The 27916-nt window shown below is 41.5% G+C and overlaps 1 protein-coding gene across 2 annotated transcripts; it reads right to left on the bottom strand.

The window, feature by feature from the left end:
• Positions 1–334: 334 nt before the first annotated feature.
• On the bottom strand, positions 335–27635 carry LOC125633992 (solute carrier family 22 member 2). 2 transcript variants are annotated; one of them, XM_075126846.1, is made up of 12 exons: positions 27542–27635; positions 27101–27426; positions 18989–19092; positions 16775–16929; positions 13948–14116; positions 11737–11851; positions 10988–11094; positions 8397–8611; positions 7794–7902; positions 5809–5921; positions 4531–4630; positions 335–2579 (listed from the first exon to the last, which is right to left on the bottom strand). In XM_075126846.1, exons 1-12 carry the CDS (start codon positions 27618–27620, stop codon positions 2516–2518), a joined length of 1656 nt encoding a protein of 551 aa, XP_074982947.1. In that variant the 5' UTR covers positions 27621–27635; the 3' UTR covers positions 335–2515. The 2 variants fall into 2 exon arrangements, with proteins under 2 accessions (XP_074982947.1, XP_048700042.1); XM_048844085.2 differs by having other exon boundaries at positions 27101–27545.
• Positions 27636–27916: the final 281 nt, after the last annotated feature.

Here is a 27916-nt window from a genome sequence, read left to right as displayed (position 1 = left end):
TCAGATGGTTTAAGTCACATTCCAAAATGCCACAAAAGAAACCCACTGAATTCTTAGTGAGAGCTGTCATTTTTGTCACAATCCAGCCTGGACTGGAAGGGCTTGCTGGGAAAGCAACGCTGCAGATAAAGCAATTTGTAACTGAGACAGGTTTTGTATTGCATGCAATTACAGATATTGACTTTCCACATTCCAAAGGGAGATGTATTATTTGGGTGGGTGTGAGCACAGAACTACAGGAAATGCTTTTGCCTTCACACTCATGAAATTGTCACTGGAAGTAAATACCCTTAGAACTGCTAGGTAACCCCCAAGAAGTTAGGAATGCCAAACCTGTACTATGCAGCTTTTATTACAACACAACTGTAGTTACAGACATTCAAATACAGGACAGAATTTCTACATTTGGTCTTCGCAATCAGTGATTTATTCCTCTCAGACTCAACTGTCCTCATTGCGTGTCTTTTCCATTTTGTTTGCTGCACACAGCTTTTCTACGTATACTCATTAGATAAACTAGAAAACTTCTGTGCTCATTAATAAACTAGAAAACTTCTGGGTTACAAGGTTTGTTAGGTTGGTGGCATGGTATCTCCTGGATGGACTCATAACTCAAAATTAATTGCAGTTCAGTCAAATCTAAACCAAGAACAAGCTCATTGTACTGCATCGATTGCCAACTCCTCTGGGACAAGGTTACACCACAAATTCCATCAGGCCCAGAAGGAGTTTAGCAGGAATCTTCAGGCACAGCTGCAAGCTCTTCTCACCTGGATTGTTATTAATTGTTTAGTGCCAGCAGTGTGCTTGGCTCTCTACAAGATTCAAAACGAAAACCATCCCTGCCCCCAAAGTGCTTGGAATCTAAGACAGACACTGTGATGATGGGACACACTGGAGAGGGGTCTGAATGATTCACTTCTAGTGACTATCGGTCTTATGGAGAAGGCAGTTGCTGTGCAGATGGAATGAGAAGGAAAAACTATGAATAAGGAGTGACCAACAGGGGGACTAGAATGGGAAGAGGAAATGAATGGGGGCTTCCAAAGGGATGTAGTGAGAGTTGAGACCAGAAATCTAAACTGGACTGGAGTTGTGGGGGCCTTGGATAGTGGTTAGTCAATGGCCTCAGTGCAGTTAGAAATCTCCATTCTCTCAAAGCCAGCAGTTACCTCAGGATTATCTTTAGTACCTGCCACCTTGGAGCAAACCACACACCTGATTGGTGGTGATGGTTTCTGAGGCACTTTACTCAGTCATCTTTCCAACACCAAACTGGTTGGCAACAGACCTGCAGCAGTCTGGGGTAGCCAGCTTCCAGATGATTATAGCAACCTGCTTCTGGACCAGCAAGGGTGCCCTCATCTACACTGGAGGGTAGGAGCAAGCCAGACCTACTGCTGGTCATTCCAGGTCTGCATAAAGATGTGATCCCACTAGGCTGTGCTTGTGGCCCTGTCTCAAAAGCACCAGTATACGTAGCTATGCTGATTGTACTGAGGAGCATTTGCCACTGCAGGTCTGCCAAGCCAGGGTACTTTTCTTCCTCTGCCTGCTCCTGCTCCATCATGAAATCCATCAGGTACCTTTAGTGGGTCAGAAAACACCACTGAAATATCCACTAGCACCTCACGGAAGCTCTGCCCGTTTCCTGACACAGGAACGAAGGCAAAAGGAGAAGCTTGTCAAAAGCCACCTCCTCCATCTTGCTGACTCCAGTAGCTAGGAGCACAAAGATCAAAACGACTGCTGGGCTGGCTGCGTTGATGAGCTGTTTAAACTTTCTGTAGCATGCAGGGTAGGCAGTAAAGTTTGCCCACAGTGCATCATAGGCAAAGGACGAGAGTGGCCACATTTCAGGAGGGCGCTAGGGACTTTGGGATATGGTTGTTTGACTTGGGTCAGCGTGCTGCAGTGTTCATGCCAGAGCCCAGGTTCAACCCCAGAAAAATCTTAATGTAGGATGAATAATCAACCAGTGTTGACATTCAAGCCCAGAGTTCTCTAACATGGGTCAGCTGACTCAAGTTCTACTAACCCTGTGGTTTCATTGCAGCGTAGAAATACCCTAAAGTAATCTCTGTATTAATAAATATTCAGATACTACAGGGATGATGGCAGTGCAAGTATCTGAACAGATGTGTGTAGTCTATGTGATTAGCAACCAAATTCCAAACTACTGTCCTAAAATGTAAATACACCATAATATGGTAAGAGGGAAGAAGGTACTTGGTAGCTTGCTGTGCCTTTTGGACAATGAAGCAGAAAAAAATCTTAAGTATGTGGAACCAGGGATTAGAGGTGCATAAAAGGAAGCAAGGTTCTACAGTGTGTGTTATTTACAAACTCTTTTTGTATTATTGTGCCAAAGACAGATCACATTTGGAGTGTGCAATAGGGTGACCAGATGTCCCGATTTTATAGGGATAGTCCCGATTTTTGGGTCTTTTTCTTATATAGGCTCCTATTACCCCCCACCCCTGTGCCAACTTTTCACATTTGCTGTCTAGTCACCCTAGTGTGCAACTTCCTGTGTTTGCACATGGAGGTAGATAATTTTCTCCCAAGGATTTTCTTGCCTAAAAAGATGAAGCAAAAACAAAAAGGGAATCAGAACAATGATGAAGTGAGAAAAGAGCATGCAATATCCAGAAACAAAGAATAACCAGGAACACAGAACACTAGTGACCAGCTAAATAAAATGGTAACATTTTCAGAACATCTTCATCCCATTTTCAAAAGTGATTTAGGCACTTTGGAGTAAGACTAATTGGAATTAGGCTCTTAAGTGCCTACGTCACTTTTGAAAATGGGTCTTATGCTCCTAAATTGCTTAGACACTTGAAAATTTTACCCAACAGCCAATATGCTAATTCAACTTCAACATCAGTTTGTAATTCACTTGGGATGAGTATCCTGCAGTTTTTTTGTTCTTGTTATTATATGATCAAGCACATACTACCAACTGTTGACTTAATGCTTTATCTAAAGGTACACAAGCATAAGCTTAACTTTTAGCCTGTGTGTAGCCCCATCGATTGCAATGTGACTACTCATGTACTTAACATTAGGCATGTGCTTAGGTAATTTGCTAAGGTACTTTGACTATCTGAAGAGACATATTCAGCAATAACATAGCGCATTGCATAGCTTATAGGCTAAACTGCAGATATAGTTTTACCACATACTATTTGTTACTTCATATAGGTGTCATATATAGTAAATTTAATTGGATTCTTAAGATGTCATCATGGGTTCAAAGGTCGTCTAACCTCATATGCACTTCTGGTCACTGACTTCTGGCTTTGTGAAAATGAGCTGTCTATTCCCAAAGACCTGATGTTTGCTATCCCTCTCAACAAACATTGACATCACTGCACTCGGTGTCTGATAACAAGGACTCATCTTTTTTTATTCTATAGGGGGGAAAGAAAAACCTCCCCCCACCTGCCCAAACAGCATTTGGTCAGTCAGTCATACAATGAGTTTGAGAGGCTGATGTTGCTTTCCAAAGTCCAACTAATGGCCTACGGTTGTTCTTCTCAGTTTCCAGGCAAGTAGTTTTCCCAGTGCAACAAACTGAAGCCGGAAGGTTCCTAAATTAACAAGCTGTGCTCTGGAGGCAGAGAAGGTAGCCAGCCAACCCAAAAATAGCTCTGGGCAGGAAAAGGTTTTGAGTAAAACTATCAGAGTCACAATCTGCTTACTCATTTCCCCCTACTATACCCTGTGCCAGACCCATACCTGACACAACATCCTTCCCCTGGCATGTCAGCATAACTATGCTAGTCAGCAAATTCAAGGGCTAGAGTCATGGCTCCCACTCCCTACTCCATCCCGTCCACTTGCACCAGGTTGGGATGCAACATCCCCACGGAGGCTGCTTTCCTTCCTGTTCTGCTACCCATGATCAGGGTAGCCACTGCAAGGCAATGAGAGGGTACATAATGCAAATTCCAGGTCACAATATTGCCATCAGACATATGTAGATAGATCACACTATTTTAATATTTACAGTATTTATAAACATCAAATATTGGTAGAACTATTATATAAATTCTTATATTTAATAAGAAATTATCAGAAGCAGCATGGAGTTTTCTTTTGGAGAACACAATGTCTATCTACCTGTTTTTCTTCTCAGTCCTAAGAAAAATCACCATTGGAATAAAAGTGCAAAATAATAATTTCACGGGATTTTGTGGTGTGTTGGGAGGAGGGACAGGATGTATGCACCTGCTGGAGATGTCAAAATTGAACATTTTTCATAAAGCCATTAAACACCAGGGATCCAGTGGTCACCATTATACACTACAGTTACCTTCTGAATGCAAAATGAGCTTTGCCATTGTCTACATAGCATTCGTATCCCTAGAACTCAGAAGTATACTGCAGTAACTATGCCACAGATACCATGATGATTTCAATGACAACCACTGGATGTACATTTACATTGTAGCTTTTTCTGTTCGTCTTTTCTTTTTCAAAACATGAACAGCTCCAACAATCTGAATGTGCCACCTGACTCACCTATGCAAGTTTTCTACATCTTCAATAGTCTCAGGTAATATTTTCCCTTTGGTTTCAGGCAGCAACACCACCAATCCACCAGCAATTAAACCAACCACAGCTTCAAATTAAACACACACAAGAAGACCAAGTTAGAACCCAACTCACATCATAGGATACATTTGATGCCATCTGGCTGCAATAATAATTGCTGAATTTAATTAAAACAACAAAGTTGGTAGAAGAGATTTTGTTTTTTAACATACAGAAATAAAGGGCCAAATTTTGCTCTATAGCGAATGTGCGCGCATGTGTATATATATGAGTATATAGAATTTTTTTTATCACAAGGCAGGTTCACAGCTTTTCAGGGGTCTCATTGCGGCATTACTGAGATAATTATAGATAGTAAAGTTTAATTGTAAGCTACGTACTGTAATGGTATATATCAAGTTGGAAAGGCATGTTTGAGGAATTATAGTCTGTATATTTGTAAGACATGAAATGTACTGGATTTCTCGGTCACCATGAGAACAAGATTTTAAAAATTACAGTTAATCTCTCACTCACTAAATTCCTGGTTACCAACTTTCATAAGCCCCATTCTAAAATGTATGTATTATTAAGTCCCTTGTAAATAATATAAATATGCTCTTTATTAAAAATAATGTATTGCCTTCAAAGACAGACTTCTAGCGATAACGCACTAGTCCAAAGACTTTGAGATTTTGCAGTACCTGGCCTGAAGTTTAGATTGACTAATCTCCAGGAAATTTCAGCCTGTTTTGAAGAAGGCTGCTTACTAGTCTATAGCCTATTTTAAAGATGATTACATGGTTGTCCAATCAAAAAAGAGAATATTGACAAGACTGAAGTATGCAACATCCTTAATAATCCATAAAATATACCCAACAGGCACCATTTGAAATGACAACATCTTGTCTCAACACAGGGACCAAACCACAGAAGTGAGAAAATGACTCTAATGAATACGGTCAACAAATTGACATGCGATCTGAATTTTGGTAAATTTCACAATCCTCTTCAACTTGTCAAAGCAACATTTGTTAGTTTGCAGCTTTTTTTTAAATAAAAAAGCACATAAGAAACCATAAATATATATGGACGCGGACTCTGACTACATACACAACTCAGAAGTGAGCTATTAGTTTATTATGATTTGAAGGGAAAAATATTCTCTCCTAGATTTGGAATCAGTTTCTCAGATTTGTTTGTCATAACTGAGGCATGGTTAATACACTTGAGGAACACTCCACAAGAAGGTAAGAAAATACTTACCAAAAACTATAAGTGGCAGCTCGTGCCAGATCTCTGACAGCCTGTAGACAATGAATGGGGCTAGTATCCCACCAACATCACACAAGGAAGAACAGACCATTACACCAAGGTTCCTGATTGAACAGCAAAACAGTCATTGCATTATACTGGTCTGAAAAAGTTCTGTAGCTGGAACAGAATACATTCTGCCATAAAATTGTGATGATTAACTATTGGCATTACTGCAGTGACTCAAAGCCCAGGCATGAACCTGGACTCCATTGCACTAGACACTGTGCAAACAGAACAAACGTCCCTGTCCCAAAGAGCTTACAATCTAAGCAGGAGACAACAGATGGGGAGTACAAGGAAACAATGAGACTATTGGTCAGTATGATAGGCTGTGGTTTCAGCAGCCTAACCATAATAAAATACCAAAATGGAATCATAAGTCCTGATTCTCTCCTGCCTTGCTCCTCATGAAGTCATTCACACCTGTGTAGCATAAGACTATAACCCTACCAAATAGCCATGGGAAGGTTTACACCTCTTTTGCATAAATGTGAGTAAGTGATTCCCTGAGATTCAGAGAACTTTCTACAGTTTCGTGTGAGCTCTTTCTGCCTTGTGCTGATTGGCTGGCTACACCAACCCTCATCATCCCTCACTGTCTGCCTCAGTTTCACCCCACACCTGCCCCTCTTTACTCTCTTCCAATCTGTTCTGCCCTCCCTTCCCATTTAGCTGATTCCCCCCCCCCCCAAATAAAAATATCATGAAGTTACCCGTCCCACCCACCATTTCTATTCTCTCTGTTTAGATGGTAAACTTTTCAGGGCAGGGACCATCTACTACTCTGTTTGTACAGTGCCTAGCACACTGGGGCCCTACTCTTCACTGGCTCTTAAACACTACTGTAATAAACATGATTAATAATAAACTTCAAGGTAGTAGAGAATCAGGCTCAGAGTGTCCCATTAGAACCTGCCACCAGATAGAACAGAACTTTGAAAATATTAGCTACATTATTTTAAATAACTGTCAATGTAGGGAGATGTTCAAAGGTCTGCCTAATGTACACGTCCATAAAAAAAACAAATGAAAAAAAACCTTCAGTAGCTTCCTAACTAGAGCTTATAGGCAGAATGATCTTTATACAGGTTTCAAATGAGCATATGGGAATCTAGCAGTTTCTACATAATATGGGCTAAATTTAGATTCTTTCAGGTTTTTGGGCGGGGGGTTGTTTTTTTTTAAAAGGCGATGAATGCATGTACCTAAAATCCTCTTATAAAACTGCTATCCAAAGCCGGCGTTCATGGTAGATTAAGTTTCATAGAGTTTAAGGCCAGATGGGATCATTAGATCATCTACTTTGTATATCACTGGCTCTTAAATTTCATCCAGTTACCCCTGTACTGAGCCAAGTAACTTGTGTTTGGCTAAAGAATATCTCCAGAAATGCATCCAGTCTTGACTTAGAATAGAATTGAAGACTTCAAGAGATGGAAAATTCATCACTTCCCTTTAAGACCAAAAGGTGCCCCAATCCACCAACACATTGGGGCTTCCAAAATTTCAACCAGTCCAGATTCTTCCCAGTCCTCCTTAATTCAGCTCCCCCTCCTCAAATAAACTTTTATTCTACTTCCATCTTCCTGCTCTCCCAGACCCCTGACAGACTCTCCATTTCTCACCCATTCATTATTGTCTCTAGCCCCTTTCAACCTCTGGATTTGAAGGACAAGAATCTTGCTTTAATCCAGCTCTGCATGTTCCATTTGCAGCGCAATGTATAAGGAGAAGTTGCATGTTCTGTTCCTGCATTAACTTGTCTTTTATTCAATTTTCTACGTGATCCATTTGCATAATGTTCTTTAGACATCAATACATCTATAATTCTGGAGAATTTCTATACTAATTGTTAAGTTAATATAAAATACAACATATCTGTCAGTTTCAACAGCTGCCTTTCACATCATGCCCTCCCCAGACAATGCACTCACCTCAAAAACGTTGGGTACAGTTCAGTGTTTACAAAACAAACCATTTCAATAGACATTGTAATTCCCATTCTCCCAACGCAACCTACAGTCACTTTTAGCCAGTGAATATCTGCAAAGGAAACAGTTATTTCACTTACAATGTTTTCTGGAGGCTTTTTGGGCCAACGGTCATTGGGTGGGATGAGGTTATCTAATGAAACAATGTTATTTTTAGTAGAATCCAATAATCCTGTATTACTTTAATTTTATTAGTTCGAAAGAACTGCTATTAATTGTATAAAGCAGCAGATTAAAACAGTTAGCACCACATGAGTTATTGTTAAATGTGATTTGCAAAGTTATGTACGGTACCCTATTTTCCCAAGATATTTCCTATTAATTCTGATGTCTGCAAAAATGTAGACTTTCATTTATTCCATCTCACTTCTGGGGTGTGGGGGGCTGGAGGTGTGAGAAAAGTCTCCAGCACCTGTCAGGTGCACAGCTACAATCCCAGACATGCTTTTGCAAACTTTCAAACCTAGACTATAGTGAGACAGATTAATGAGGTCCCCAAGAGGTAACACTGAGAAGGTAAACTACTGGAAACCTCTGACAACTCACCTTCGGGGATTAAAGCCATAATGAGACAGGCAGCGCCTGCCACCAAATTTGCCACAGCCCAAGGATAGCGACGGCCAATGTGATTGATTGTGAGAATGATAATGATGGCAGCTGGAAATTCAACAAGGGCAGAATAGAAGAAATCCAGATACATGTCCCCACCAGCCATTGCCATGTGCATGATGAGCCCCTGGTACAGAAGAGCACTGGTCAACCTAGGCAGAGAACAGAGCCCAAGCTTCTTAAAAGATCTAGTCAAAGAACAGAGACCCGTTTCCTCTTGGAGTGCACATAAACAAACCTTCTGAACCACAATTAGGTCAACAAAACCAACTTCAGCTCTAATTTACTCAACAGTGTAGATGAAAGCCTGAGAGAAGAACAGTAGAGATTAATGCTGGAAAGCAGAAACTAGAGGTAGAATTTACAGCCCATAAAATAATATGGTAGTTCAGGAACTGAGCGTTGAATATAAAATCGGGTAGGAAATATCAATAGTATCATAGACTCAGGCTAAAAAAGCTTTCAGCCTACCCATACTTCTAGCTCTGAGTTACAATTATGGGCTTATGACCACTGAAGGAATAGTCCTTTGTCAAGTGCCCATTCTGCCCTCTGCATCCTCACCATCGGACATGATGGAGACTTAGATGGGCAGTTGGACAAGCAATGCGTTTTCTAAATAACTCCTTTTAACTGCTCAGACGGTTGAAAAAAGAGCTCTTAGTTAAGAGCAAATTGACCACGCAATTGGGGAGCGAGTTCAGAAGGTAGGCAAACTCCCCTAGTCAAATGCTTGTATTAACATTCTCATCTTGCCTCAAGAAATAAATTTACTTGTAATTGTTTCATATAAGGACGAGGCTAAGAGCTTGTCCACATGGCAAGTTACTGGATGGAGACCCAGGGTGTGAATCTACAGCACAACAGCTTGCCATGCAATAACGTCCCACGGGGAACTACTACAGTGCACTGAAAGGCCAGGAGCGTGGCTTAGTGCAAGTCTTTCACTGCCCTGTAGCAGGGTCCACGTGACAAGTTACTGCATGGAAAGCTGGTGCGCTGCAAGGTTGCGCCATAGTAGTGGCTTGCTGCACAGTAGCACACCACATAAACAAGCTCTAAGACTGGGAAATTCTGTCATGGCAACACGGATTTGTTGTAATCATCCATGGGGGCATATGGTTATTATTTGTGACGTGGCAACATTGAGGTTGGTGCTGTCTTAGACACAGAATACACACAGTTCTTGCCCAGAGGAACTTGCAATCTAAGCAAATGACAAACACTCCGGTCCAGTTCTAGGGGTTAGATATGTGGTGCTATAACTTACACACTGTTAGTTTGGCAGAAGTGTCTACAAAAGGAGAGAGTAAAAAAGGTGCAAACAAAAAGATGGCCTCTTCTACCCGGTTTTACACTTCTTCCTCCCCTTTGGTTGCTTTTGCTAATATAAACCCTGCCCACTCAATCACTGGTTGAACAAACTGGGTATAAGAACTAATGGCTCTATCACGGAGTGATTTCTTTACTGTACACAAGGCCAAAATGACTCCCCGTAGGCCTTGTCCAACCTCATTAATAGCACAGATTTCTGTTAGTGCAATTGGTACAAATTTCTGCTTGCTCTTGTCTCTGCTTAGGGGTCAGCACCAGCAGATCTACAGAGATTCCTAGAAGCTAATGGGTGACTATGAGCTATTCCTGAGTGCAGGCAAAGCCGACGGAGTCACTTTGGCTTTGTCTATACTAGAGAAATCAGTATTGCAAATAGATTGCTTTACATCAATAATTCCACCATCAATTGAATGTGTCCACACCACGGCTGCTTTATATTGATTCAAGTGAGATGGCTCCTTCAGCCAGTGAACCTCAGTCCTCAGATGAGGGACCCCTCCCACATGGTATTCCTCAGTTACCTCCCACTTCACAGCAACCCCCTCCATCACACTGTCCCCAATATCTCCCTATTCCCTGGCTAAAGTCAGGCCTGGGCTAGGGAGACATTTCTGGGTATGGCAGATACTGTGGGGGGGTCACAATGAGGATGGGGGTGCAACTATCAGACCTGATATTGAGCCCGTTGTGCCAGTGCATTGCAGCCAACAGTTACGCAACTGATTGAGCCTGCACCAATTTAGGCTACCCCAGTTCTTACCCCTATCAAATTTTGGGGTAACTGATACCAGTTTTTGTCTCCTTACAGTTGACTGAAGCACTTGTCTACATAGATGTAATGTGCTCTTAAACTGATGGAGTGGGAAACAAGTTTAACTTCTCTATGTGTGGAGAAGTCCTCATGTGGCCCCATAATTCATCCATTGGTGACCAGACACATGAGGTCATCATGGCAATGGAGCGAAATTAAAACCACAGCTAAGAACTCTAGCTCATACTATTCCAATGATCTCCCCTGACAGGACACAGTAACTGAGAAACCTCCCCAGCAGTACAAAGGAGGAAGAAAGTCTGGAGCATGAAAAAACTGAGTTCTGAGTGCAGGAAACAGGGGTAAGACAAAACTGGAACTTTAATGCTTTGTAATAAAAAGTAAGTCTTAAGATGACTTTAATCTTTTTTTTTTTTTTTACCAGTTGTACATCAAAATGAATGTGTGTTTCCGCATCTGAGGTGTCCTGACAAGGTCCATGAATGAAGGACTCAGCTTTTCCCCACCTTCCTCTTCAAGGTTAATATTCTACAGAAGAACCAGTGCATTGTTAATTAAGGGCTAAACCAGGTGACAGAAATTTATCATGTTAAACAGGAAGGGAGATGATATATTGTAATATATATTAGACATGTTACTTAATACAATACATAAGAGCTTCCTGAGAAACGCACCACTCCATTGTGATTATTGCATGGAATATGGAGGAGAAGGATCACAATAACAACGAGGGAATTCTTTAACTTCACTTCAACAGTTTTAGTCATTCCTTATCTTTTTGATCTGGCGTTTCCTAAGTAATTTCTCCAGGATCTCAAGCGTAATTCTAAATAACTTCCTTTTTCTTTAGTCTTAGCTGAACAGGGTCATGAGTCAGCAGCATTGCAATGCAAAATGTTTCGGCTCTCGAATAAATAAGAACCTTGGCACAGCACTGACACCTGGAGTCTATTCTCGGCCTTGTTTCAAACCTCCTGCATGACCTGGGACAGGTGTCCGAATCTCTCCTTGCACCAGGTTCCTCATATGTACAATGGGGGATAATAGTTAACCAGCTGGGACTGTGTGGTTACCTTTGCTATTTACCAGCATGTAGAATTCCTCAGGGGGAAAGCATTCTAGAAAGAACTTTTATGTTGTTCACCTATAAGCATAAAACCTCAAGCCCACCTGAAAACGGGCAGGCAGCTTTTTCCCATTCTTTTTGGCAATATAGTTCACAATCTTCATGGCCTTGTCATTCTGCTTCTGAGATATCAGCCACCTTGGAGACTCAGGCAGACACCTGTAACACAAGCAAGCAGACGCTGCCATACAGAAAACAAAATGGGGCATCCACACTGAACCAAGGTTGTGGAGACAGTACTTCAGTTGAACACACACAGTGACACTGCTTTCTGCTTTTCAAGAAAAGAACAGTTTGCCATGCTGCAAGATGCAGTTGGAGGAGGAGCCTTGGCAGTAGCTTGATTTTACTGGAGATGAACACACTCATGATAAAACAATATGAAAACCTTGCAATAAGAACATGTGTAACACTTGCCCAGTCAGTTTACTCCTCATGAGGAGCAATTTTCCAGCTACAGTAACTCCTTGCTTAACGTTGTAGTTATGTTACTGAAAAATGCTACTTTAAGGGAAATGATGTTAAGTGAATCCAATTTCCCCATAAGAAATAATGTAAATAGGGAAGGTTAGGTTCTAGGAATTTTTTCCTGGAACCTAGCCTCCCCTATTTACATCAGTGTGTGTGTACACACATGTACACACACACACACACACACACAGAGTACAAGTTTTAAACAAACAATTTAGTACTGTGCACAGCAATGATGATTGTGAAGCTTGGCTGAGGGTGAAGTCAGAGGGTGGGATATTTCCCAGGGAATGCCTTACTGCTAAATGATGGACTAGCACTCGGCTGAGCCCTCAAGTGTTAACACATTGTTGTTAATGTAGCCTCACACGCTACAAGGCAGCACAAGTGGAGGGAGGAGAAACACAGCATGGCAGAGAGTCAGGCAGACACACAGCGTGCGTGCAAGAGAGAGAGACAGACACACAACGTGTGTGAGAGACGCACATTGCGCCTTTAAATACTCTGACCCCACTCTAAGTACACTACCTTTTTAAGTAGATCAGCAAGTTGAGACAGCAGCTGCTGCCAGTAAGCTCCCTCCTTCCTGAGCACTGTCGTGTTCCCCCCCCCCAAGTTCTGTGGAAATGAGGTGCAGGAGAAGGGGGGTACACCCTGACATCAGCACCCCTCTTTCCCCTCCCCCACAGCAAGCAGGAGGCTCCCAGGAGCAGTTCCAAGGCAGAGGGCAGGAGCAGCACACGGCAGTGGGGGGAGGGACACCTGAACTGCTCAGCAATTGATAGCCTGCTGGGCGGCTGCCGCACAGGGAACTTAGGGGAGCTGATAGGGGGCTGCCGGCCCACCCAGGTTCCAACCCCCACCAGCTGGCTCCAATGGGCTGGTCTTCCTGAAAACAGTGGACAAAGCAGGCGGCTGCCAAACAACATTATAAGGGAGAATTGTGCAACTGTAAACGAGCATGTTCTCCAATTGATCAGCAACATAACAACGAAACCACGTTAACCGGGATGATGTTAAGTGAGGAGCTGCTGTACACCATCACCACACTCCACACACACCCGGCTAAAAGCACTGGAACTCTCACTCCATTTACTCATGTCAAATAAAATTCACAAAAATAGACAAAGGAAGAAAACAAAACTCTATCCCCCCTAATCCCCACGCCGGGCAGACAACTCTTCATGACCCAAGTGCTCATAAAAAGAAAAGAGTGAAACCAAAAAGTTACAAGTTAATTATTTTAAACAATAAATCAAAATGATCTACTAAAAAGGAACCTATATTACTTTTGGTTGTGCCACAAAATATAGTGTCATTTTAAAAAAAGTGTGTGCAACAAACCACTTTAAATAAAAATACTTCACCATTGGACAATGACCACTAATTAACCACCATTTCAAGGTGATGTCAGTCAAATTATGGTCCTAAATTATGTAATAATTTCCCTTTAAACAAATGTTCAATTGATGCATATATAAAATTCAGTTCTATGTGTCAAATTATTTTACATTCAATTTTTTAAAAAAAAATCCATTAACAGCATAACACAACAGAAGTTTGATTCCTAAGAATAATTAGATAAAATGTGCATGCTCTGATACAACCAAGGATTGAACATTAAAGGAGCCTATTCCCACTCTTTATTGGTGTAGATCTGCAGTTAACCAGAGTAATGTGCATGCAAGCAGTATACGACATTCTCCTACAGCTCTTTAGCATCTCTCTTGGATGAAGGGAAATTGCATTTTAAATCTTCTGCTGAGGTATATGAAAGTCCTTACCAGTAATAGAACAAGAGGAGGAAGCACGGTAGAGTAACAGCAAGCTGCAGCCATCTCCAGTGTGGAATAGCATAAGCAACACCATCAAGGAAGAGGAGTCCAACTGTAAAGGCTACTTGATAGAGAATTCCCACAGTCTTCCTATGGCTTGGGCCAACAACTTCTGTGACTGAAATGTATATGATATAAGTGACTGCTCAAAAACAGAAGGAAAACTGATGGATCATTTTAGAGATGGAAGAACCAAGAAACCCTACTCCAGAAACAAGAGGTTTCAAGCATTTTGGGAGGTGTAGGTTTCTTTTCAGGGATTCTGGAGGCAAACACTAATTCTCTGAACAATGTTTCTTAAAAATTCTAGATTTTTGCATAAAATCTCATCACAAATCCTTTGTTACTTGCAGACCAAGCTTAATTTGCTTATGAAAATTTATTTTTATTAGATCATTGAGGTCAGTACCTATGTTCTTATTCCAGACTGTACTGTGCTTAAATTCTATTCTCTGTTATGGCATTCCATGCTTAAGGAAACACTATCACCAAAATTTACATATGGGATATTTTACTGTACAATACAACACTATCCTAAATAAAGTTCCAATCATGTATAACTGAAGGATCATATTGTGCCAGGAGGTAATAATCCTTTGTTGTACGACTGATGTGAAGTGGAGGGGGCAGTTGTTCCAGTAGTGGGTTTAATACTCAAATCACTAGTATATATATATATATATTGTGTGTGTGTGTATATATATAGATAGATAGAGAGAGAGAGAGAGAGAGAGATGGGGGGGCGGAGGCACAGAATGGACTGGTTGTTACATTAGGTTTTCTTCATCTCAAACTTCTGGATAGCTACATTAGCTAGATATTTCTGCTTCAATGTTTAGCAGTATAATCGTTTAAAATGTTGGCATTTCAGTTTTGTCACCTTCAGAGTTAACACTCCACTGAGGTGAATGAGGCAGTTCGCACCACTCACAGCTATTGTTTGAAAACTGTCCACTTTACAGATTCAGGAAGACATGCAATGCTAAGCCATGTAGCATTTGGAAGATTTTCTTTGCAACTGTAAAGGAGAAACACTTATATTTTAAGAACAAAACCTAAATTCTGCAACACCTAAGGGATCCCTAATGGCACCTTGGGCAACAGCGAACTATATTTAACCGACCATAAAAACAAAAAACAAAACAAAAACAAAAACTAATGCTGGATCAGTGTAGAGTGACATAATCAGAGTGACACTGTCACTATTTGCGCAGTGCTGGATTAACACATAGGCAAATGAGGCATATGCCCAGATCCCAAATTTGGGGAGGAAGTGATGGGTTTTTTTTAAACCAATGCAGATTTTTGCACAAACTAAAAAAAACTTCACTGGGCAGGTCTACACTACCACTAAAGGTTTCAGAGTAGCAGCCGTGTTAGTCTGCATCCGCAAAAAGAAAAGGAGTACTTGTGGCACCTTAGAGACTAACAAATGTATTTGAGCATAAGCTTTCATGAGTTACAGCTCACTTCATCAGATGCATAAAGTGGAAAACACAGTGGGGAGATTTTATATACACAGAGAACATGAAACCATGGGTGTTACCATACAGACTGTAACAAGAATGATCAGGAAAGGTGAGCTATTACCAGCAGGAGAGCGGGGAGGGGGACAGGCAGGGGGACACACGACTGCTAAAGTCAATCTAACTTACGTCACTCAGGAGTGTGAAAAAGATACCCCCCCCCCCGAGCGACGCAAGTTATATCGACCTAAGGGCTGTCTACACTGGTGCTATGTTGGCAGGAGACGCTCTCCCACTGACATAGCTTCCGCCTCTCACAGAGGTGGAGTAATTATGCCGCCAGAAGAACGCTCTCCTGTTGGAATACAGCGTCTTCCCCAGATGCACTACTGCTACACTGATCCAGCTGCACTGATGTAGCTCTTCTAGTGTCAATCTGGCCACTCATTTGAGTGGGTGGCATTGCAACCTGGTGCATGGGATTGCAGCACTGCTCAGGTTTGACCCATCCACCCCCGTCCTGGTGACTAGTGCCACAAGCAGCAGCAGAACAAGCAGCCAGTCCAGCAGATCCACAGCATGGCCAGCCTGGCCATGGTGAGTGTACCTTACGACTGTTTGCTGTGATTCACATTAGAAATTGGGGCCCAGGAAGTGTACGTTTGCCTAGGACCCAGAGATGGGTTAATCTGGCTCTGCATGTGATCTCTTTATTGCCTTCCCACCGTCATCCTTCAAATGAGCATATAATATCAAAGAGCACCAAAACAACTTCTGCCTTTTTCTTGGTAGGTATCTACTGTACTTGAGTTATTGTTTAAGATGTAAAGCCTGGGTTTGCCGTTTACTGCTCCCTTATGTATAAAGGTTCCTCAAAGTTGTTTGTTTCCTCTGCTTGTTTCTTTACAGTCCTCCCTCATCACCTCCTCCCTTCAATCTGTTTAGAGAGCACTGGAGCCTAAATACTGATGTCACACCAAGATGCTGCACCCTTCCCTCTTTTGCATACTGGGGAATGGGAGGCTGAGCTCTGGGGTAAGTGGGACTGCATTTCAGGTAACAGCCTCATTTGACACCACTATTCTGATCTTCCAAAGACATCGGAATCTGAGGGAAGAAAAACTGATCTCTCTAAAGTAAACTGATAAGCAGGGGGAAAAACAATCTCTGAGCAAGTCATATATATTCACTTTCAAAAAGCAGCAAAGGGCCCTTTTCTGCTTTCCAGTTCACATTTAGTCCAATGAATTGCCAGTTTTCCCTTCATGTCCCGTTACCAATATTACTCCCAGGGAAAGCACCAGTCTTACTCAGGATGTAGCCTGCTGTCCAGCTACCCTTGCTGACCAGTCCCTGTAGGAAGCGAAAGATCACCATCCAAAGGTAGCTTGGTGCAAAGGCCACAAGAACTCCAGAGATAGCACTTACAAGGATTGTCACTACAAGGCAAAGTTTACGGCCAAATCTGCATGGGAAAAGAATTACATTTATGAGATCAAAATTCAGACACACACTGAAGTAAACTGTTAAAAACTTCATGTAGCATTTAGAAAATCCAAACATTTGTCTATTGGAGGGATAGGCCCACATTAATATTATAAAACTACATTTTTCTGGTGTTAATGGGGGCCTAGTGCTCACCTATCATTTGGGTTAACTTCTCCATCGCTTTGTAATTCCATAAATGCTTTTGAGCAGTTTGGATGAAACCAAGTATCCCAAATGATAGGTGAGCAATAGGCCCACATTAATACGAACAGACCATAAAGGTATTCCTTCCTGTCTATTTTTGGAATTACAGTCTGTGTTGTTAAGTATGGAGGAAAGATACCTGAGAATGAATATAATTACTCTGCAGTTTCTTTTGAAGTACCTATGTAATGTGAGGATTAGGAGTAACTAATTTACATACAAAGGGCCTGTCATAAATATAAAGGGAAGGGTAACCACCTTTCTGTATACAGTGCTATAAAATCCTTCCTGGCCAGAGGCAAAACCCTTTCACCTGTAAAGGGTTAAAAAGCTAAAGATAACCTCGCTGGCACCTGACCCAAAATGACCAATGAGAGGACAAGATACTTTCAAATCTGGAGGGGGCGGGGAAACAAAGGGTGTGTCTGTCTGTGTGATGCTTTTGCCAGGAACAGATCAGAAATGCAAGCCTTCCAACTCCTGTTAAGTTAGTAAGTAATCTAGCTAGAAAATGCGTTAGATTTTCTTTTGTTTAATGGCTGGTAAAATAAGCTGTGCTGGAGGGAATGTATATTCCTATTTTTGTGTCTTTTTGTAACTTAAGGTTTTGCCTAGAGGGATTCTCTATGTTTTGAATCTGATTACCCTATAAGGTATTTACCATCCTGATTTTACAGAGGTGATTCTTTTACCTTTTCTTTAATTAAAATTCTTCTTTTAAGAACCTGATTGATTTTTCATTGTTCTTAAGATCCAAGGGTTTGGGTCTGTGTTCACCTGTACTAATTGGTGAGGATTTTTATCAAGCAAAGGGGGTGTAGGGCTTGGGGGGATATTTTGGAGGAAGATGTCTCCAAGCGGTCTCTTTCCCTGGTCTTTGTTTAAAATGCTTGGTGGTGGCAGCATACCGTTCAAGGACAAGGCAAAGTTTGTATCTTGGGGAAGTTTCTAACCTAAGCTGGTAAAAATAAGCTTAGGGTGTCTTTCATGCAGGTCCCCACATCTGTACCCTAGAGTTCAGAGTGGGGAAGGAACCTTGACAGGGCCCAATCCTGCAAACCATCCATGGTTAGATCTTTCATTGACATGAATTGAAGTTTCTCATGTAGAGAGAACTTACACGATGAGGCCTGTAGAGCTTGCAATGCAAAGCAATTTGGAGGGGGAACGAAGGGGAATACATTATTAGGAACGTGGACACAACTTTTTCCAGTGACTGGAAAAATGGTTCTAATGGTTTATAACACAACGTGCACTTCCTGTGCCCGGAGCCAGTGGTATACCCTTAATCTCAATGGGAGTCTACAATGACTTCATACCCTAGTTCTGAACATGGTGCTGCGGTTACGTAAATCACTTTTGTCTCATATTTGCATTGATATTGTATCTATTTGGCAATCTCCGACTATTATTTCTTGATAAGCAAACATTTGTCAAAAGGGAACAGGATGTTTTCATATCAAAATTGCAATTCATACCACAGAAAGACAGAATGACAGCTCCAACTCAGTTTTCTGGCTTTTGTTAACAATCAATATATTCATATAGGGTGTCTGGGTTTTTTGCACGTATCACCATAAAATATACTGAAAAGCACATGAGCACTGCAGGGAGGGAGCTTGCGGGATCAGGAAAGATCTGCAGCTACAAGTAACTATAGACATCTCAGAGTCTGATATGTTTTTCTAAGACCGAGAGACTTAGAAGTGTTCATTCACTGAAAGGTGCATGAGCATGCTATTAGTCAGATGGATTTGCTTCTACATTTGTTTATTTTTAACTGCTAAACATTGATTAGGGATATCAACTATGTTTTGATATCCCACACATACCTGTCTGCTATGTAGCCGATGTATACCGATCCCAAAAAAAAGCCAGCATTCACACAGGACTGAAAGAGATCCACCTTCCAGGAGTCCTCACATACCAGGTTAAACTGAAGAGGCACATCACAGTTAGAAGGAAAACTCAGTGAATATATCCACTCCTTAAAACTAGAAACTGGTTGATACCAGCAACCACTGTAGCCTTGCCTTATTAAAACAGCATTCTGTTCCAGGGTTGATCCTGCATTTTAAGAGTACCACCCAAAAGCCTCCACCAAGATTAGGACTCCTTTGTTCTAGGCACTGTATAACCATAGTTCATCACTATGGACTTGAACATCCTTGGACATAGACATGCAGGCAACTCTGGTCCCTTTGGCAGCTTCCACTGGGGGCTGGCAGCTATGGTCCCAGCCGCGATTCCTGCTTCTTCTCCAACTATAAATCAGTAGCCCTGGCTGCTCTAATAGGGGTCTCAAATTTTCTTTGCAATGAAGATTCTAGATGCCTATAACAAGCAGCAAACACCACGTGACCTCCGCTGGGCCATAGTCTGAGTGCAACTGCCTTGAAATACTGTGCACTCTGAGCAGAAACAGTTTGAATTTGCTGTAAGAAGCCCAAGAAGAGAGGTCCTCAGAGCTTGCTGGGCCTGAACACAAGGTCTTCAAGACACTGGGGGGGCTTTGGAGAGCCAAAGCAGGATTGTCCCTATGCAAGTGTTATCCAGAATCAACCCTGTTAGATATTGGCTACTCATCCTTGGGTTTTGTGCATAGTTTTAGAAAATGTTTCGTAAAGAAATATTGGTGGGGGGGGGGCGTGAATGGGAGGTGTTAAAGGATGTAAATCTGTCTGTATATCCCTTTCCTTCCTGCTGGTGTTCGGTTAATTAAAGCTATGTATTTGTAATCCACACACCAAGATGTGTTTACTCCTGTGCTGGTGTACTTCTGGCTATAGGGGTTACCACAGGACAAAGGCTGGTGCTTCCCCTGTGTTACCTTTACACTGTGATTTTTTTCCGTGTCCATTGCTGCACAGCCAAGTAAGGGCTGAAAGGAAGGAGCTAGGGCCTTTGTTGGAGGCCCACAGTTGCAACCACGCTGGAAGTTGTGGGCAGTGGTGGGGATCCTTATCCAAACCCTTTAAACAAAACTTCAGACTTGATCAAAAGACGTCTGCTCAACTGAGGTGCCCATTCTGACTCCACAGCAGGGAGGCTCCCCCAGTGTGGTTGGCAGCAGGCCAGTTACCGAGATCCTACTGTTCTTTTCAAAGATATTTAAATAGAAGAATGTTTAAGGTAAAGAAAGTTACGATTAGCAAAAAAGTAGGTTTTCAAACAAAATTTTTGTCTGTTTCTCCATCTGTGAACAAGTGTTTGACTCAGCGCTGCAGGAGGCAATTAATCTAGTTCTTGCCAGTAGAGGCAATTCCAATGGAATAAAGCAAATATTGACAGTGCATCTTCCCCGGGGACCTCACTTCGCTTTAAAATTGACAGCAGAACTCATATGTGATGCAAGAGAGCTGATTCTGCAATAACATTGAGGCACCTGACTGCTCCAAATGCCTAACAGATACATAGGTAATCTGGGACAAAGTCTAACAGACCTATAATAATGATTGACAAGGAGCACAGGATTTTTAACTGAATTTTTGTTTACTTTTAAAAAAAAAAAACTAGAAGTAAGAACTATAGTTCTATCTGTGGAAATCTTTTATAATGCAGATTTACACAGTTATAGAAATGTTTTGACAGGCTCCCAAAAGCTATTCAATGCAAGATCTTTAACAAATTTAATGAAAGTAGAAGAGTGTTCCTCGTTCGGTCAAGATTTCCAAAAGCAATTGATCGTGGCGTCTCAGTTTGAGTCCCATCTTGAAATGCCTCAGAAAGCCCAATTTTCAAACAGTTGTGAGCACCCACTTTGAAAATGAGACACCTTTAAAGGTGCCATTGAGACACCCAGGATCAACAGTGACTTTTGTAAACCTTGGCTCACTGGACTTACATTTTTAGTTTGTCCTTCAGCTGCTGCTATATAGACAATACAAATAATTACAAGTTAACAAAAGGTCTGTTGCAGATGATAGCAAATATGAAGCTAAAATGCTCAGAAATTATTATTCATAAGAAAAGGAAGGCAGAGAGAACCTGTCTGTGTGTACAGAGCTCTTCAACACAAGGGGCATTTGGGCCAAAATGTTCAGAATTGACTGTTGAACGTCACACCCCCAAATCCACGTTTAGACACCTAAATAAGTGGTCCGATTTTCAGAAAAGCCAATCATCTGCAATGCCCATTGTCTTCAAACTAGGCATGCTAAGAGGCTTAACATGGATCATTCCCTCACCAACATTACCTCCTGTCATTTGGATACTCGCATCCATCTCAATACAAAGATTTATCCTTAGAGCCACTTCATAGGCAATTTCACCTTCAGGTTCTCATGTGCTAAGCCAAAGCTGCAATGTTTGGGTTACAGACGCTACAAGGAAACTGCTTTTTAATTTTTTTTTAAATAAAATAATGGAAAGCTTTTATTTTAGATGCTTTAAAAAAAGATATTTTGGGCTAAATTTGATCTGACAAGGTCCCTTAAGACAATTTTCTTACTCTCTAAAAATTAACAATGAGGCTTCATGTTGAAACTTTTATCATTTAGCGTACACCTGTGAATGGGGTATTTTCACAAAACACATAATATTGCCCAATATGCACCTGTTATTTCTAAGGCTGTCAAGCAATTAAAAAAATGAATGGCGATTAATTGCGTGATTAAAAAAAATTGTGATTAATCGCACTGTTAAACAATAGAATACCATTTATTTAAATATTTTGGATGTTTTCTACATTTTCAAATATATTGATTTCAATTACAACACAGAATACAAAGTGTACAGTGTTCACTTTATTTTTGATTACAAGTATTTGCACTTAAAAAATAGCATTTTTTAATTCACCTAATACAAGTACTGTAGTGCAGTCTCTTTATCATGAAAGTTGAACTTACAAATGTAGAATTATGTACCAAAAAAACTGCATTCAAAAGTAAAACAATAAAATTTTAGAGCCTGCAAGTCCACTCAGTCCTACTTCTTGTTCAGCCAAATCGCTCAGACAAACAAGGTTGGTTACATTTGCAGGAGATAATGCTGCCTGCTTCTTGTTTACAATGTCACCTGAAAGTGAGAACAGGCATTCTCATGGCACTGTTGTAGCCAGTGTCACAAGATATTTACATGCCACATGTGGTAAAGATTCATATGTTCCTTCATGCTTCAACCACCATTCCAGAAGAAATGCTGATGATGGGTTCTGCTTGATAACAATCCAAAGCAGTGCGGACTGATGCATCTTAATTTTCATCATCTGAGTCAGATCCCACCAGCAGAAGGTTGATTTTCTTTTTTGGTGATTCAGGTTCTGTAGTTTCCACATCAGAGTGTTGCTCTTTTAAGACTTCTGAAAGCATGCTCCATACCTCGTCCCTCTCAGATTTTGGAAGGCACTTCAGATTCTTAAACCCTGGGTCGAGTGCTTTAGCTATCTTTAGAAATCTCACATTGGTACCTTCTTTGTGTTTTGTGAAATCTGCAGTGAATGTGTTCTTAAAATGAATATGTGCTGGGTCATCATCTGAGACTGCTATAACATGAAATATATGGCAGAATGTGGGTAAAACAGAGCAGGGGACATACAATTCTCCCTGAAGGAGTACAGTGGGAAGTCCCAGAGCTCAGGCTGCAGCCTGAGCACAGAGGTCTACGCTGCCATTAAACAGCCTAGCAGCCTGAGCCCTGGGAGCCTGAATCAGCTGGCATGGGACAGCTGCAGGTTTTTATTTGTAGTGTAGACATACCCTGTGTGGTTGGTCAGACCAGCCCCCACATGGTGCTGCTGTGTCTATAGATTCTCTGGGTACTCAATCTCCTGCAGAGGCACTAGGGGAAAGCTAACCAGGTTTTCCCAGAATGCACCAATGTGAACACAGTTAGACAGTGTGGATACATTACCTTGTCTGGCATGTGGTTATGTTGTGCCAAGAGTTTGTGTGGATACAACTCAGCCATGTTTGTCGTCTGATGAGAATGGCACAAACCGGTTTCTAAAACACTGTTGCATCTATGTGTGCAGGGCCTTAAATAAAGGATCCTCTCTAGAAACTGCTTCTATATGGGCCCTTGAGTTTGCTAATAGGAATGTGGAGAACCAGCAGGGCAGCATGGCTTGACGTGGGTCCCTGGGCCTGGCACCCAGTCAATGGGAATGTACAACAGCACTATCGCTCACTAAAATCAGTGGCAGTAATTGGGCTGGTTGGTGCCTGCTCCAGAGGAGGAGCATACAGATGGTGACTTCTGAGGGAAGCATCGTGGAAAAAGACAGCATGAGGAGCCCTGCGCAGCCCTAGCCACACTGAACCCCTGAATCTGAAAATGAGGGGAGCAGCAAAAGCAGGAAGCAGAGAGAAAGGGAGGTGGAAAGAAAAACAGGACGGCACCAGGATGCTAGTGAGAAAGATAAGGGAAGGAGAGGCTCAGAGACTACAAGAAGTGCTGGATTTTGGGTGAAATATGAAGATGAGGTTGATTCTGCCTGTCCTTGGTGCAAGGGGTGAATGTCTCATAGGCAACAGCGACTTGGATCAACACGCTAGTTTTTGTCAAATTAAAAGCAGTTCCAATGTCCAAGCTGAACTGACGTATTGTACAGCAGTTAAAGTTTGTCTTGGTTGTAATAAGTGACTAGAGTTGTTCTTACTGGCATCTCCCATGAAAACAAAACCTTTAATGAACAAGGTTTTAGAACAATTTTTACAAGTCGAAAATGGAAATGATGTTTTCTTCAGTAAATTTACAAAATTGTTGTCAATGAAGTGGAATCTGAAGAAAACTTTACACAAAAGTGTGTGTATTCATATGAAGATAATTCCTTTAAGCACAGGAAAATTAGTGTCAGAAATCAAAAAGTATCCACAATTAAGATGTGGAGATTTTCTGAAAATCTAAAGGGAAGGAAGTTTCCAATAAAAAAACAAAAACAAAAAACCCCACAACGACAACTTTGTTTTCCCCCCTTATGGTTCATATGTTTTGTTGCTACAAAAATTGTATTTTTAAAACATTTTATCCCACTAAATCCAATTCTCCTCAAGTAGCTCAATCATTAGTCTAATCTAGACAGTAAATCCTTTTATTTTTTAGTTCGTTCATTCTTATCAATTGCACTTCAACAAGTGACGTTTTTCTTTGTAGCATTGTGCCCGCATCCCACCATCTGATCCCTGCACAGAGTCCCACTGCAGTCATAGGCACGGGAGCCCACTCACAAAGATCAGATTGCCATACTGGGATCAGAGTGAAGGACAACATATTGGCTGCCGTTACAAGGACTCTAAAGCACCACCTCTTCAATTTCAGCAAAGTAGGACATTTCCCTAACAGCAGTGACGACATGTTCACCTGCCTACCTGATGTAATGGGAATAGATGGCACAGCATTACAATAGCTTCAATTATTCCCCTCCAGCACCGCTCAGAGAGGGGTGCTGGGTAACTATTCCTCTTACCCATGGGACTCCACAATTCCCCCTTCTACATGAGACCACTTGGAGAGATGGCCATGGAGCCCTAACAATATCCCGATAACTCATTTTCCACTGACACGAACAATACCACACTACCAAGAGGTCAAAATGCCTATGAGATCAGTTCACGGGATGAAGGGCAGCTGCCTCAAACTCAGCCTGGGCAAAAGCAGAGTGTTACTACTTGGAATGATGAAATGCCCAGAAGAACCATCCAAGGCCTTGTCTCTGACCCACCCAATGGTCAAAGTGGCACAAAGCCTTGGGGTTCCATTTGGCTTATCAATATGTGGATATGACCAAATAGCATCAGTGACAGAAGAAGCCTTCTTCCACTTCCAGCTCACAAGGACACTCCACCCTCTTTCTCCTGGACAAGGACCTGGCCACAATGATCCATCCATTTGTCACCTATAAGCGCCATCACTGTATGTGATGCTGAATGGGGAAACAATGCACAGGCCAAATTCAGCTACTTGCCTCCTCCACAGTTTAATGTGCTCATAGCACCTAAATATGTACTCCAGTCCCTCCACTGACTCTGTCAAGGCTGATCTCCCACTCTGGCACTTCGAGTGCAGAAGGTGGGGGCGCGCAAGGATTCTAAAAAATACTGGCCACTCCAGGCTTGTATTAAACTCCCAAGGTTACAGCTTTTTCTGACCTTGGATGGGTAGATGCTGCCACCACCCAAGTGCAAAAACCCCTTTGAGAACCCAGGAAGGCGCACTTGGGAATTCTTTCCTGTGGGATACCCTCAAGCCCTTTCACAACTCCCCTCCAGAGAAGAGCTGAGAAAGAAAACAAAGGAAATCAGCTGTTGCCACCAGCTAATTAAACAAGATGTGCACAAACCTCTTAGGACACAAAATCCAATCCTGTTCTTAAAAAAGGTAAATTTTATTAAAACAAAAAGAAAACACATTTAAAAACTCAGGTTTTGTTAGATTTAAGAAACTCTCTTATAAAAATTAAACATCAAGAATAACCTTCTTGAGGTCCAGTTTAAAGGTTATAAGCAAAACAAAATTATTTGGGATTAGCACAGAGGAGTCCACAAGCCATAAAGAAATAAACAGAGATAAACCTAAACATGTCTTCCTAGACATTTCCTGATCTACTTACATATCTGGGGTTTCAACTGAGTAGTTTCTAGGTATGATTTGATGATTTTTCATACCTGGCCCAAGCTCTCACAGCATAGCTGCTCTGTCCCTTCTCTCCCAGAGAGCCACCACAGACCAACAATGTGGAAGTTTTTTCCCAATTTTAAAAAGTTCTAGCCTTTCTATTGGCTCTTTTGGCCAGGTGCCCACTCCCTTCTTTTTAACCTATGCAGGGAGACTTTTTAACCCTTTACAGGTAAAGCAAGTAGAGAACAACTACTAAGAGGGATTTTATAGCTAATTGGCTGGCTGGGTGTCCATAAAAAAAGAGAGCTACCCCATTTATCACAGACTCCCAAACTGCTTCTGCTGCCAATTTAAAGCCTTGGCCCTGATCTTAAAAGCCACAAACAGATTAGATCCCAATTACATTAGAGACCGCATCTCCATCTAAGAAGTGCCTATGTGTGTTTTTAGGAGAGATCAATTATCCTGTAATTTTTCTTACATCGCCCTTCATGTGGGGGTGTAAATCTAGTTTCAACAATCTTCAGCTTTTATGATTTTTGTCAAATACTTGTATTGGTTCTCGCAATTGTACAAAATATTTTAGCTTAGTTTCGTCAAACTTAGTTTAATCCTGTTTATACAGGTTTTTCCTACCACTGCTGTGAAGTTAGGTTTAACAGCTGGGATATTACAAGTGGTGTTCAATTTTTTAAATATCCCTTGGAAGTAATGGTTATTTTCCAATATTTGCCAACATTTTCAGCACATTGGAAATCCATGGATTCTTTTCTGTGATTTATTTCCAATTTGGTTGACTAATAAATGGGGTCTCTTTTAGTAGGATTGTGCATTATTTTTTTCCTATATGTAGCCATTTAATCTCATCATCTTTGATCCAACCTAATGAATTTAAAAGGTGTTTCACATTTGTCAAGGCTAACCCTTAAATTCTTTTTTCCCCTCAAAAGCTATAAGATGTAGGCCACGATCCTACAATGAGCACCGTGTGGGTGTAGGAATCCACTTGTGTGGAACTCACTGCACACGTCACATCTTATGTGTTACTCTTGGTTTCCATATCAAGTTTGAGATGCACGTATGCACTCTTCCATGGGAGTGCTCATGCAATTAAAGCTTTGCATAAGATTGTGCTCAATTTACACAAGGAACCATTTACCCTGGTTGAATGCAAGAGCCTATCAACAGTGCAAACAATTCTGTTCAGCACTTCAGAACAGAAAATGAAATACATGTTATGCAATCAAACAGGCCGTAGTAGTCAATATATTTAATTATGAGGAGTCTCCTCTTTAATGAAAGCACTTCTGTTAAATTTAACCTTTGTCTGCCCTCAACTAGTTGATAACCCAGGGGATGGGGAGGAAGAGGAAAATATTCATTTGTACCTCAGTCACAATGGATGATCCTGAAGAACTGTAAACCCAGCCATCTTGACAGGGCGTGAGCGGGATACTGCTTCTGTTGCCATAAACAGTGAAGTTTTCTAAGGGGTTTACGCAGCCGAGGCCAGTTGTGTTCCAGTCCACGTTGTATCTCCTGCACTGACTAGAGAAAGACTCCCCATGTCTCTCCTGCTCTGGAACGGTGTAATTCAGCTCCTCTTCTAAACTCCAGCCACATCGGCTGCTCAACTCAGCAACTCCAGGGCTGAGACAGCGGTGTTTGGGAGTGAACCCCAGGAAAACGACACCCACGTAAATAGGGGCGAAGGCTGCAGACACGAAGCATAAGACAAGAGAGACTTGTTTCTGGAACAAGTCAAATTCCCCAATATGCTCTAGAATGTCATCTAAGTTTGGCATTTTTACATATGGCAACTCACTTACAGTAACTAACCTGGTTTCTCTTCCCAACACTGCTATATATTTTGTTGGCAGCGAAGCTGCTTAAGTAGCAATAAAACATTTGACCAAAAGTCAAAGAGCTACTTTATAAATTATTAAGCCGTGTATTGGCAGCTTTATTTTTTAAGTTAAATTTGACATCAAGCCTAGGCTCACCTGTGAACCATGGGGAATTGCTATTTGACCCCCATCAGCTCCCCTGGAATATTCTTCTTCTGATGGGCAGGAAGTGGGGTAGAGGGGCATGTTGTTTGCCCACAAACAACGTTAACAGGGCTAATAAAGTCACTTATTTGTCATTAATTACCCAAAACCTTAGTAAGGTACTTTGAGAGGTATCCTCCCCTACCTGGTGCC

Source organism: Caretta caretta, chromosome 3 (genome assembly GCF_965140235.1).
Source record: "Caretta caretta isolate rCarCar2 chromosome 3, rCarCar1.hap1, whole genome shotgun sequence".
NCBI classification, from domain to species: domain Eukaryota; kingdom Metazoa; phylum Chordata; order Testudines; family Cheloniidae; genus Caretta; species Caretta caretta.
This window is presented reverse-complemented; position numbering and strand designations above follow the sequence as displayed.